The 11041-nt window shown below is 35.3% G+C and overlaps 2 protein-coding genes across 3 annotated transcripts in view; both read right to left on the reverse strand.

Moving 5' to 3' along the window:
* Nucleotides 1–3844, reverse strand: part of stmn3 (stathmin-like 3) — a 5217-nt gene extending 1373 nt beyond the window's left edge. Inside the window, exons 1-4 of the mRNA XM_016477520.1 lie at nucleotides 3776–3844; nucleotides 2556–2628; nucleotides 922–1020; nucleotides 635–813 (exon numbers count right to left, since the gene is read on the reverse strand). Of these exons, the coding sequence (XP_016333006.1) occupies nucleotides 635–813; nucleotides 922–1020; nucleotides 2556–2628; nucleotides 3776–3784 (360 nt within the window). The 5' untranslated portion in view covers nucleotides 3785–3844. The remainder of the gene's footprint in view (nucleotides 1–634; nucleotides 814–921; nucleotides 1021–2555; nucleotides 2629–3775) is intronic.
* Nucleotides 3702–10453, reverse strand: arfrp1 (ADP-ribosylation factor related protein 1). 2 transcript variants are annotated; one of them, XR_001633238.1, is made up of 8 exons: nucleotides 10332–10453; nucleotides 9910–9997; nucleotides 8975–9057; nucleotides 8000–8081; nucleotides 6878–6948; nucleotides 6609–6709; nucleotides 4718–4887; nucleotides 3702–4676 (listed from the first exon to the last, which is right to left on the reverse strand). XR_001633238.1 is itself a non-coding variant. In XM_016477560.1 (7 exons), exons 1-7 carry the CDS (start codon nucleotides 10422–10424, stop codon nucleotides 4800–4802), a joined length of 606 nt encoding a protein of 201 aa, XP_016333046.1. In that variant the 5' UTR covers nucleotides 10425–10453; the 3' UTR covers nucleotides 3702–4799. The 2 variants fall into 2 exon arrangements, 1 of the variants encoding a protein (XP_016333046.1); XM_016477560.1 differs by having other exon boundaries at nucleotides 3702–4887.
* Nucleotides 10454–11041: the final 588 nt, after the last annotated feature.

The raw sequence follows: 11041 nt of genomic DNA on the forward strand, positions 1-11041 counted from the left end.
TATTCAAAAAGATAAAAACTTTACCAAAAACCTCTTTTTATTTTCAACAAAATGTTATTTATGGACTGCTGTACAAGCTACTACGCAAGTTCTCATGAGTGCGGTTGCCAGATATCAAGAGTTCTAATCCCCTAAGAGGGAAGAGTTCTAGTCAGTGTTCTGTCATGAGATCTCGACTGTATTGTTTGCAATTGTGCTCGCGTTGTGTCAATCACGTTTACACACTACCTCCGAAACTTTCGTCCGTAATAAAAAAATTCAGAACTTTGTTTTGCCAATTTTTTCGCAACGGATTAATACGCATCGTGCAAGGTTTCTGTGCATGACAAATTTTTAGAATGATGAATACGAAAATATGCAAGCACCTTTAAGATTCTCAGTTACCCATGTGCTTTTGCTTTTCATTAACGTGTTTCAATAGATAAATGCATCTGCTAAATAATTAAATGTTATTCCAGTCAGCTGGATGTGTTGCTCAAGAAACATCCTGTTGACTAACTCTACTATAGCAAGAAGGAAATGTCCAAGAAGCATGGTAAAACCAGTACTTTTTACAAGTTTATGTGCAGTGCTCCGCAAAAAAAACACTTCAAAAGATGAAATAATAAAGCGATATTTAATGGCATCATCTTACCTTCCGTCTCTCCTCGGCGGCCTCCAGCCTCCTCTGTAGTTCCCCCAGGGAAGGTTCCTTCTTCTGGGGCGGCAGTGCCAGAGTCTGGGGTCTCTCTGGAGACGGCTCAGTAGGGCTCTTCAGGATGACCTCAAATGCCTGACCAGAAGCTCGCTTATTCAGCGACTTCACCTCCATATCTGTGGAGGAATGATGATGAGGACAATGAATGTGATGCATAACTTAAACCTAAATATTCTCGTAGTAAGGCCTTCAATCATTGGCCGTTTGGCTGTTGAAGTTCCTACCTTCAAACTGAGTTGGGAAGGTGTTGGGAAGAGGCTGGGAATACAAACAAGAGCACAGGAGAGACAACACCGACATCTCTCTCAGCTTCTCAGAGTAGGCTGCAAAAGAGAGAGAAATTATTTGAATATAGCAAATATGACAACAAATCAGTGATGCATATGCATGCGGTGAACGAAGCAGAACTTTACATGCAATGGGTAAAGTATAGACACCTTTCGTCTACAACATGCTATGATTTTAGACACCAGTTATTAACTAGCATACTATTTAGGAAAGATAGTGTCTGGAGAGTTACAGAATGTTTATATATTTTATATTATTTGTTTCTCAAGTACATGTATCTTGATTTAAGAATCTTTTAGACATTTGCACTGGAAAACAAGAATATAATGAGGAAGAATGTGTACTTTTGAGCAGTGTGATCTTTTTTGTTTTTGTAAAATGGTTTAAAAACCCTGTAAAAATTTCAGTAGATGTTTTGAAATGTCTACTGAAAACATGACTAAAAATTACATTAATAATGGGAAATGTTCTGTTATTGGTAAATAGGAAGGAAGATTCTGTATTACGGCAATATCTTACAGAATCAGATGTAGAGGTGTTTCCCTGAACTGACCAGTATAGCAACATGAAATATTTTAAAAGCGATGCAAATGCATAAATGCAAGCATGTTACCAGGCTGCAGTCGACACGCTCGGCATCAAAACTCAAACCCCACCCTCAACCTGATTCATGCATTATTGATCCGGTTATCGCACGTCAGCAAAATAATTAACTGAGTTTGCGTGAATGTGAACTCTGTGTCATGATGATCACACAATGCACCTCCACAAGAAACATGGTTTGAGGAATCAGAAATTGCAAATGCATGCATGCAAAAGGGACAGCCTTAAATGTTAGTGTTAATTACAGTAGCTAATGGTGCTTTTTAATTATTCCTCTAAGTTAGTGTGCATAGGAGCATGTTCATTTATCACCCATGACATGCTCAAAGGAGAGGTGACTTTGCAAGAAGGCCGAGATAGAAAATCTAACTCAAATCCTGCTTTGTCTGCTGGACATTTGAGCAAACCACACAATATAATGTGCACAATTTACTCCTGTTATTTATGCATGATCTACAGCTAATTCAGATAAAAACAATGCAAACTAAGTGTTGCAGAGCTGTTCCGGTCATCAGCTGCTCAAGGTTCTTTTTAAGGTCTTATCAAAGTCAACATGAGATTACATAGTGGACGACTGATTCCTGACATATCCTGCCTGTATGTGTTTGAATGCGACCCACACAGTCACATCTACAATATTGCGCCACATTTTGCAGCACCGCTACCCTCCAAATGAACCCGTGTTTTTTATAGCGCAACATCTGCAGTGTTCAGCATCAGCACACAATAACAGTGTTGTTCAAACAGACACACCCTTTATTAAATGGATCTGTTCATTAACGATCTCATCTCTTAGATAGCATAGCATAGCACGCACATGCATGACAGAGGACATATTCACCAGTGCCAATGTCATGCTAAAAGAAGTGATTCAGCGGTGGGTCATGCAATCTCACGCAATAACTCGTGCAAAAATCTCCCTAATCTCTCAGCATCCTTCCTGCAGAGAGATTATTCTGGGTTTTACCTGAAACTGTGCTGTCCATAGTGCTGCCGGAGGACGGATGGATGCTGAACGGAGAGATGAACGGAGTGAAGCACTGAAGGAGTGTCGCACAGCAAGTGGTCCGTATTATCAGGGGAGGAATGATGGATGGGAGGTGGAGGTGAAGGTGGAGAGGACGAGAGACGAAGAGAGAAATGGAGAAATGGCATTGCTGACAAACCAGCAATTTTGTCAGATCAAGAGATAAAATGAGAAAAAAGAATAATAAAGTGATATTGTGCCGTTGTCTTGGAAACAAGCTAATTTTACTGCTCGCATACACCTTCGAAAAGAACAAGTTATGCATATATTTAAGCAATCAAACACTAAAAATATCCAAAACACCAGTTTATAAGTCATTTGGGTTGAGAAAAGTTCTTGTAGCATTTGTTTGCTTGTTTTGATATTTTGTTGCATTTTGTATGTGCATTGTTACATTTTGGGTTGCTGTATCTGGTAAATGCTTCTAGATATCGTTGTCTATTTAAATAGTGTATTGTATGTCTTTGGTCCGGTCGATGAGGTTTTGAAGAAATCAATACATCATTGACAAGACTAAAGATATATTGGATTCAGTCGCACAACATTTGATCGCTTTTCCAATCAGCTATTGGTCTGAAACTGACACTTACATGCATTAGACTGCTGGGATTTATGTAATGGATCAAGACTGTAAATTAAGATGGAATAAAAGTAGAAAATTGTCACACGCAACAAATGGGGAGCAAATAATAATCAAGTCCTGATATCATTTTTTTGCCTTTTCACATGCTGCTATGCAATTGCTTACTAGTCCAAATTAAGCACTGTGATGTTTAATATAAAATAAAAAAAATGAAAAAGAAGAAAAATTCAAAGTCTGGGACAATTTTCATCTGGCAAAAATCAACAAAATAAAAAAGGGAGAAAAAAACAAAAAATGAAAGGTTAAGTGTGAAGTTTTTCATCTGGCAAAAATGAATAAACAATTTTTTTTTGCAATAGAGTGAAAAAAGTTAACTCAAGATAAATTCTCTAAAATTAAGTCTTACAATTTTGCTTAAAGAAACTTTTTTTTTTTTCTCAGAAAAAATATTTAATATTTAAAACAAGACACACAAAAAAAAATACTGCAAACACTTTGCACTTTTTGCATTGTAACACCGCTAATATTCTAGTTCCATTCCAGATCCGCAGATGCACTATTACACAAGTCTTCATACACAATTCATGCCTCTCCTGAAGGCTTGCGTGCGAAGAGTGGCTTGCTGTCCTCAAACAACAGCACAAGGGAACAGCCTGATTTAAGCAGGTTTAGATCATCCGTCTCAAACACTTGTATACGCACTCAATGTTAAGACTCAGTGTTAGAGATCTGAACAACAAAAAAAACACTAAATATGAGCTACAGTACTAGTGACGTCTGCCTTAAACACCACTGATCAGCTGATTAAACACAAACTGGGAATGTCTGGTGATTTGGGTCTTGAAAGTATGTGCATTCAGAGCAGAGAGGAGGCACATGTTCAACATTATATTGACTCTCTTTCTCACACACACACACACACACACAAGCGAACGGTTGAAGTGTCCGAGGTCACAGATGTGATGCTTGCTGCTGTAATAACATTCATTACATGAGCAGCGATTATTGATTCACCGCTGCCTTCATGCAAAATGCATTCAGCTTAGACAAAAGTAAATCAATAAAGGCCAGTCCTGACAGAATAAGGCATTTCCTGAATTTGTAAGGGTTGGGAAAACATCTGTCATGCTGATTAAACCGAGACACATATACTTTCATTTCCAACTCTGCTGTTTATTATAGAATTGGTTAGTAATTAGAAATTAGGTTTTGATTTGTTGGGTCTCTTGAAACGCTGCATGAGGAATGTCTTCATTACGTTTAAATGACTGATTTAATTGGAAGGCATGATTTTAAAGAAGGTTTTAGCAGAGAACCTAAAAACTCATCAGAAAACAAAACTAGTGTCAGTTTAGCATAGAAATAGCTACAATGTCTGCAACACAGATATCAAACTCTGAGTATCACCCAAATATAATATCATAACTTACATGTGGTATGATAACTGCATCCACTCTCTGAATTTACAGAGAAACACTCTCTCTCTCTCTCTCTCTCTCTCACACACACACACACACACACACTCACTCTCTCTCTCTCTCTCACACACACACACACACACACACACTCACACACACACACACACACACACAGAAGTCGCTCTATGTGATGTCTTTCTGTCTGGGTGGCCGGTGAATGTTCCGGATCACACATTTGACCATCCATTCAATGCCGTCATTCACGCCCTGCCTGAAAAACACAACCATACAGAAAACACACACGGTTTTAATACGCATCAAAACATTTACAGGAATAAGTAATAAAGTAAAAACCAGTTAAAAATAATCAACGATGAATTATGTTTAATAATTTTCATTTAGCATTAAATAACAAAATATACAGCAATATTTACCAAGATATACACTACCAGCCAAATGTTTGAAATAAGTCTCTTCTGCTCACCAAGGCTGCATTTATTTGATCAATAATACTGTAAAAATTGTGAAATATTATTACAATCTAAAATAACTGTTTTCTATGTGAATATATATTAAAATGTAATTGATAAAAAATGATCAAAGCTGAATTTTCAGCATCATTACTCCAGTCTTCAGTGTCACATGATCTTCAGAAACCATTCTAATATGCTGATTTGCTGCTCAAGAAACATTTCTGATTATTATCAGCGTTGAAAACAGTTCATATTTGTGTGGAAACTTATTCTAAACTCGTGAAATTGCACATGCAAACCTCTGCGATGACTTCAGAGTCGTGACACGAATGAATCACTGAAGCAGAGCTTTGAGCTGAACTTATTTGCAGAAGTAAAATTCTCAATTCTGTCAGCATTATTATTACAAAGGTTTAAATCTGAAATTATATTAAAATATTTATGTATTAATGCTCTCATACTTAAGATGTGAAGGAAAAAGTGTAAAACTAGAATTGTGGTAATGCTTTAAAAACACTGCAATATTCATGATTCATTTTATACTGCCAACAAAGTATCAAACATATAAAAACAATCGATAACACTTTACGTGAAGCCTTTATATATAATCCATTATAAAATTCATTTTAGTGATATTGCTCATATATATACTGGTCCTGCGCGTTTCCGCCAAAATAAAAGTTGAGAAAAAGCAAGAACTCTTATCAACATTCATAAATGTTAGTATTGTAATTTTACTGTTGTTCTGTAAAATAAAATAAAAAGTAAGACAATAATAATGATAATAATCATTACAACAGCTCTGTTTTAATACATTTATTATAACATTCACACATAGTGTTCAAATTAGGATCTGTAATATTTTCTAATGTTTTAAAAGAAGTCTCTTCTCAGCAAGGCTGCTTTTAATTGTACAGTAAAAAAAAAAACTAAAAAAACATGCCTGATTCAAGAAGGGGGTCTGAACTTATTAATTTTAAGTTAAATTGTGCTTTGTTGGTATAGTGTCTGCTAGAATGTTAAAAATGTTCAGTGTTAAATATTTTTAAATTGTTGTTTTGTAATTGATTTTTTTTCTTTGAAAAACAAGACAAAACAGTAAAAAGCACATTTTGGCTTTTTAATTTATGCAACGGTGAAACAAAAATTGGCAAAATTGGCCCAGTGTTTCATTTTGTTCTGTTTCGGCCAAGAATTTTCATTTCGGTGCATCCCTAATTATAATTACACCTTTAGAAAGTAAAATGCATTAAAACACACGACAAACCTTCTATTTGAATGCATTTAAAATTGGGTACATCTATTTATGAAAAGATAAAAAGCATTACAAGGTGTATGCATTACACAAAGACTTCAAGTAAAGTGTTAGCAAATAATCTACACACAAGAGTTTTTTGTGCATTTCTCATAACTACAACATTTTATTTATTTATTTTTTTTGGAGTGCTTGAACGCAGCGGGGTTTCCACTTCCACACACAACATTGAATAATAAATGAGTCAAACGAGGCCAGACGTACCCTGATAAAGCACTGCAGGGCTGCACCAGACAGTCTCTTTTACCGATTTTGGGAGCGCAGTCGCTGAAAGCTGTCTTAATGTCAGACACAGACAGACAGTTCTGAGGAACAGAAGACAAGCAGGACTGTTTGTGAACTCAGTGTGGAAATAAAGGAGCACAGCACCACCTACAGACCACTGGGAGATGACAGTTATCCCAGAAGGATGTGGTTATGTGTGATGGACTGATGATGCACACTTTTATAAGTTGATGGTCTGGAGTTCATACCTCTATGTCCTGTTTGTTCGCCAGCACAAGAAGAGGAACTCCTTCCAAAACTTCACTGCTGATCATCTTCTCTGTACGACGGGAACATGAAGTCATTAGACACTGATTCAGGAAGAGACCAATTTAAGACCAAGTAAAGAAGACGTAAAGAATAAATTGAAGGGAACACAATGCTTCAAACATGTCCTTTAAATGTAAATGTCTAGTGGGAATACAATTAGCAGCTCTTCAGAGTATGAAAATACAACTTCCAGCAGATCTCAATAACTTCTGAATTCACTGTAGCAGAAAAATCTACTTAATTCAATTTTCATATTGCACTGACAGATATTTGTTCTTTACGTATAACTCAATTTTGTTAAATTTCTTAGATGTCATGTTTTTTTTTTTTGTTTTTTTTTAGAAGTTTAGATGTTTGTATCATAAAACGACCATAATGAGGAAGATTTTTATATATTTATTTTTTGCAGTGCATGCAATATTTAATGCCATGACTTTATGAAAAACTTTGATTGAAGACCTTAATTTGTGGAAGGGACTTTTTTTTTATCTTTAATTTTAACTTTTAAACTACTTTAATGTTGTGAAAATTAATAATATTTATATAATTAATTATTTCTAATACATTATATATATAATATAATGCAGTCTGATTAAACAAGCCTGCATTTTTTTCATATGAAGGACGACCTTTGACTATTTTTGTACACATTATAACAGTGTTTATATTCTTTATTTTTTACTAGCAGCCAGATTATGACTCTCCTGCTTCTCAGTGATGTGACCAGAAAAAGGAGACATAATATCATGGATTTGATGCATTTTCTTTTAAGTGCTTACATTTTGTGCAAGTGCTTACATGCTTACATATTTGGAAATTTAATTATTGCAGTTATCTCAAATAATTGTGATTAGATTGAATAGCCAATAATTGCGACAGGCCTACGTCTGCAGTTTCTGTGTTTACGTGCTGTTTAAAGACTGATCTAATCATCTCATTTACTTTACTGAGTATAATAGGTTTTGCATGGGAGCAGCTGATTAAATGCTCATCAGAGTGCTATGGAATAACGCTGCTGCTTGTATGGGTTTGAACTGATCCCTCGTTGCAGTAAAACTCACCGAAAGCGTTCTTCGATTCGCCCAGTCGCTCCTCATCGGTGGAGTCGATGACATAAATGACACCATGAGATTCTGCATAGTACTGAAACAGATAAAACACGATAAATAACACATTAGAAAGAGATATTCAATGTATTCACAATGCATTCAAGCTTTAAAGGTGACATATCATGAAAATCTGACTTTTCCAGGTTTTAAGTGCTATAATCAGGTCCCTGGTAATTTCGCAAGCGACAACAGTGTAAAGCCATGGCCAAAGTTTGAGCGAAGCATGCTAAGTGTTCTGTGTTTGGCTGCACAGACGAGCACAGAACACTGTTTAGAGTACCAGCCTCAGAGGAGACAACAGAGCAGTGCATTTATTGATTTATTTACTGTATATTGCTGCTGCCACACAGATCTAAAATAAACATGCGATTTATTTCCCAGCTGTTTACCTTCACAGACATAACCCACTGTTTTTGTAACTCGTGTGTTTTTAACGTAAACTTGTGTGAATGAGAACTTAGTTTAGTGCTCACATGCTGTGACAGCCGCTTTCTGTGCGTGTGCTTCAGATGTGTGCGCTCAGAAAACCGTGTATCAGAAGTTTAAACTCATATGGTTTAAAACGCATGATTTCAGCACGATAAACATGATAATCAGAACCAAAACAGATGTTTTTAGCAGATACGAGCTGTAAAGGCACAGCTCTATTCTACCAAAGGGGGCGGGGAGCAGCAGCTCATTTGCATTTAAAGAAACAGGCCCGAAAAACAGCATGTTTCTGCTTCCACTCAAAATTGGCATTTTCAAAATGATATAATAAATGATCTGTGGAGTATTTTGAGCTGAAACTTCACAGACACATTCTGGGGACACCAGAGACTTATATTACATATTGTAAAAAGGGGCATAATATGTCTCTTTTAAGCTTTAACAAGCTCTCCAGAAGCAATGACAGCAGCAGGATCAGATTTAGTGAATGTGCGTCACCTTATCCCACAATGACTGCAGCTCTTCTTGTCCTCCAAGATCCCAAAACATCAGACGAGCTTTTCCCACATCAATGGTGCCGACTGAAACATCAACAAGACGAATTAATTAACCCTCTGGTGGTGTTCGGTCATTTTAGACCCGGAAAAAAAAAAAAGTTTTGAAATTGAAAAAAATAAATAAAATGCTACTTCACCAGAATGGTACAAAACTCGATGACTTTTATGGCAGTCGCTATGTGACCACAAAAAAAAAAAAATAAATAAAAAATCGTGGACTTGATTCAAAAAAGCTAAATGGTCGTAAAAAAAATGCATTTTTAGCAAAAATAAAAAATGACCGCCATTGGAAATGAATGGGAAATATGCAAAAATACGGAAAAAAATTAATACAATTTTTGTGTACAATATTCAAATCATTCACGATGCAGAAAAACAGTGCACGGCAATGAAGGGGTGACACTAAAATATCAAAATAGAAACCTTAATAGAAAAATTAATGCAAAAACTAACATTTCAAACCAAAAAATCTAAACCTTTACAAAAAGCTGTATTTGAGAATGTCTAAATATATACCCAAATCTACAACTTAATAAAAATAAGTATTTATGTCTAAAAACAACTATAAGCCGTTTACATAGAGCTGAATAGGAATCTAGTGGCTAAACCATGGAATTGCAGATGTTTTTCTTTTTTTACTCCCACTAATCTGCCTTCAAAAATTGATTTGAAAGGCATTGTCTCTATTTCAACAAGAAATGCTGCCATAATCGAAAAGTAATATAACAATATTAGAAATCTGTATTACTTTCAATGGGAAAAAATTATCATAATTATTGCATAAATATTAATTAGTACCTTGAAATTCTCTCAAAATAAAAAATATTATTGAACAAAAATATATTACTGAAAATAACAAAAGATTACATTACTCACTGTTCAGGCCGACTGTAGTTGTGATCTTCGAAAGGTTCATGCCCTTGTAGTTTTTGCTGAATTTTGTTTTTGTTTGTTCCAGAAAAGTCTAAAATATTCAACATGTCAAGTGAGCTGTCAACATAAAAACCTCACTTCTAGGCATCATATTTAGTGTGGATATAAATGAGCTGCCTACTAACAGAAACAGATGCATTATAAAAGCAAAACCTAGTGTGCTACCTAACTAGTGAGCATTTTAGTCTAATATTATAGTGTGCAGCCTACCTAGACAGCACCTTCCCAGGCAGGATTACTGTGCCTCATAAACCCAAAAATGCTACTAAATCAGAATGCGTTTTCTGAACAATTTGATCAACAATTTAACTACTACTAGCATACCATTAGCGAAGGAGGCGTTAACTATTCATTACTAGTCTTACCGTTTTTCCAGCATTGTCCAGACCGAGGATCAGGACGCAATACTCGTCCTTTTGAAACATATATTTGTAGAGACCCGATAATAAAGTGTACATCCTCAATAACAGACTAACACTTCCTGGAAGTTGTCGGCGATTTGTGGTGCATTGTGGGAAATGTAGTTCGGAGGCAAAGATCGAAAGAAAAATATTGTGATATTGTGAATTTTACACTGTTCTGGTTTGCTTTTTTACTATAAGAAAAATCTTCTAAAAATGTAAAGACATTTAGTTTACTGTGTTAAAATCTAATGTTTAGTTTTAGCTAACTATAATAATAACAATTTCCCTTTGAATTCTGTGCACCATGGAAAGTCTGTTTGTTTTGTAAAGTAATACAAAAATAAAATAATTTTATCATTCTTAAAAAATTATAAAAAATGAAATAAGCCTTAAACAAAGCTATTTTTTTTAGAACAATACGTTTTTATTTTTGCATTGTGACATTTTTAAGCTTCTTTTTCTTATAGATTTAAATTAGGCTTAATTTTCTTTAAATTAATAAGAACTATACAAAAATACACACACACACACTCACACACACACACACACACACACACACACACACACACACACACACACACACACATGTTTGTTTTTATGGTTTATGGGGACTCTCCATAGGCGTAATGGTTTTTATACTGTACAAACCGTATTTTCTATTGCCCTACACC

This window comes from Sinocyclocheilus anshuiensis, unplaced genomic scaffold (genome assembly GCF_001515605.1).
Source record: "Sinocyclocheilus anshuiensis isolate Anshui unplaced genomic scaffold, SAMN03320099.WGS_v1.1 scaffold1632, whole genome shotgun sequence".
Lineage (NCBI taxonomy): Eukaryota > Metazoa > Chordata > Actinopteri > Cypriniformes > Cyprinidae > Sinocyclocheilus > Sinocyclocheilus anshuiensis.

What these genes read in the sequence shown, in the direction of transcription:
- arfrp1 (XM_016477560.1), bottom strand. Translation starts at nt 10,424, where the DNA reads ATGTACACTTTATTATCGGGTCTCTACAAATATATGTTTCAAAAGGAC. An exon ending in CGAACAAACAGGACATAGAG is followed by an intron (nt 6,710 to 6,877) that starts GTATGAACTCCA and finishes TCTGTTCCTCAG; the next exon opens with AACTGTCTGTCTGTGTCTGA. An exon ending in CCCTGCAGTGCTTTATCAGG is followed by an intron (nt 4,888 to 6,608) that starts GTACGTCTGGCC and finishes TGTGTTTTTCAG; the next exon opens with GCAGGGCGTGAATGACGGCA.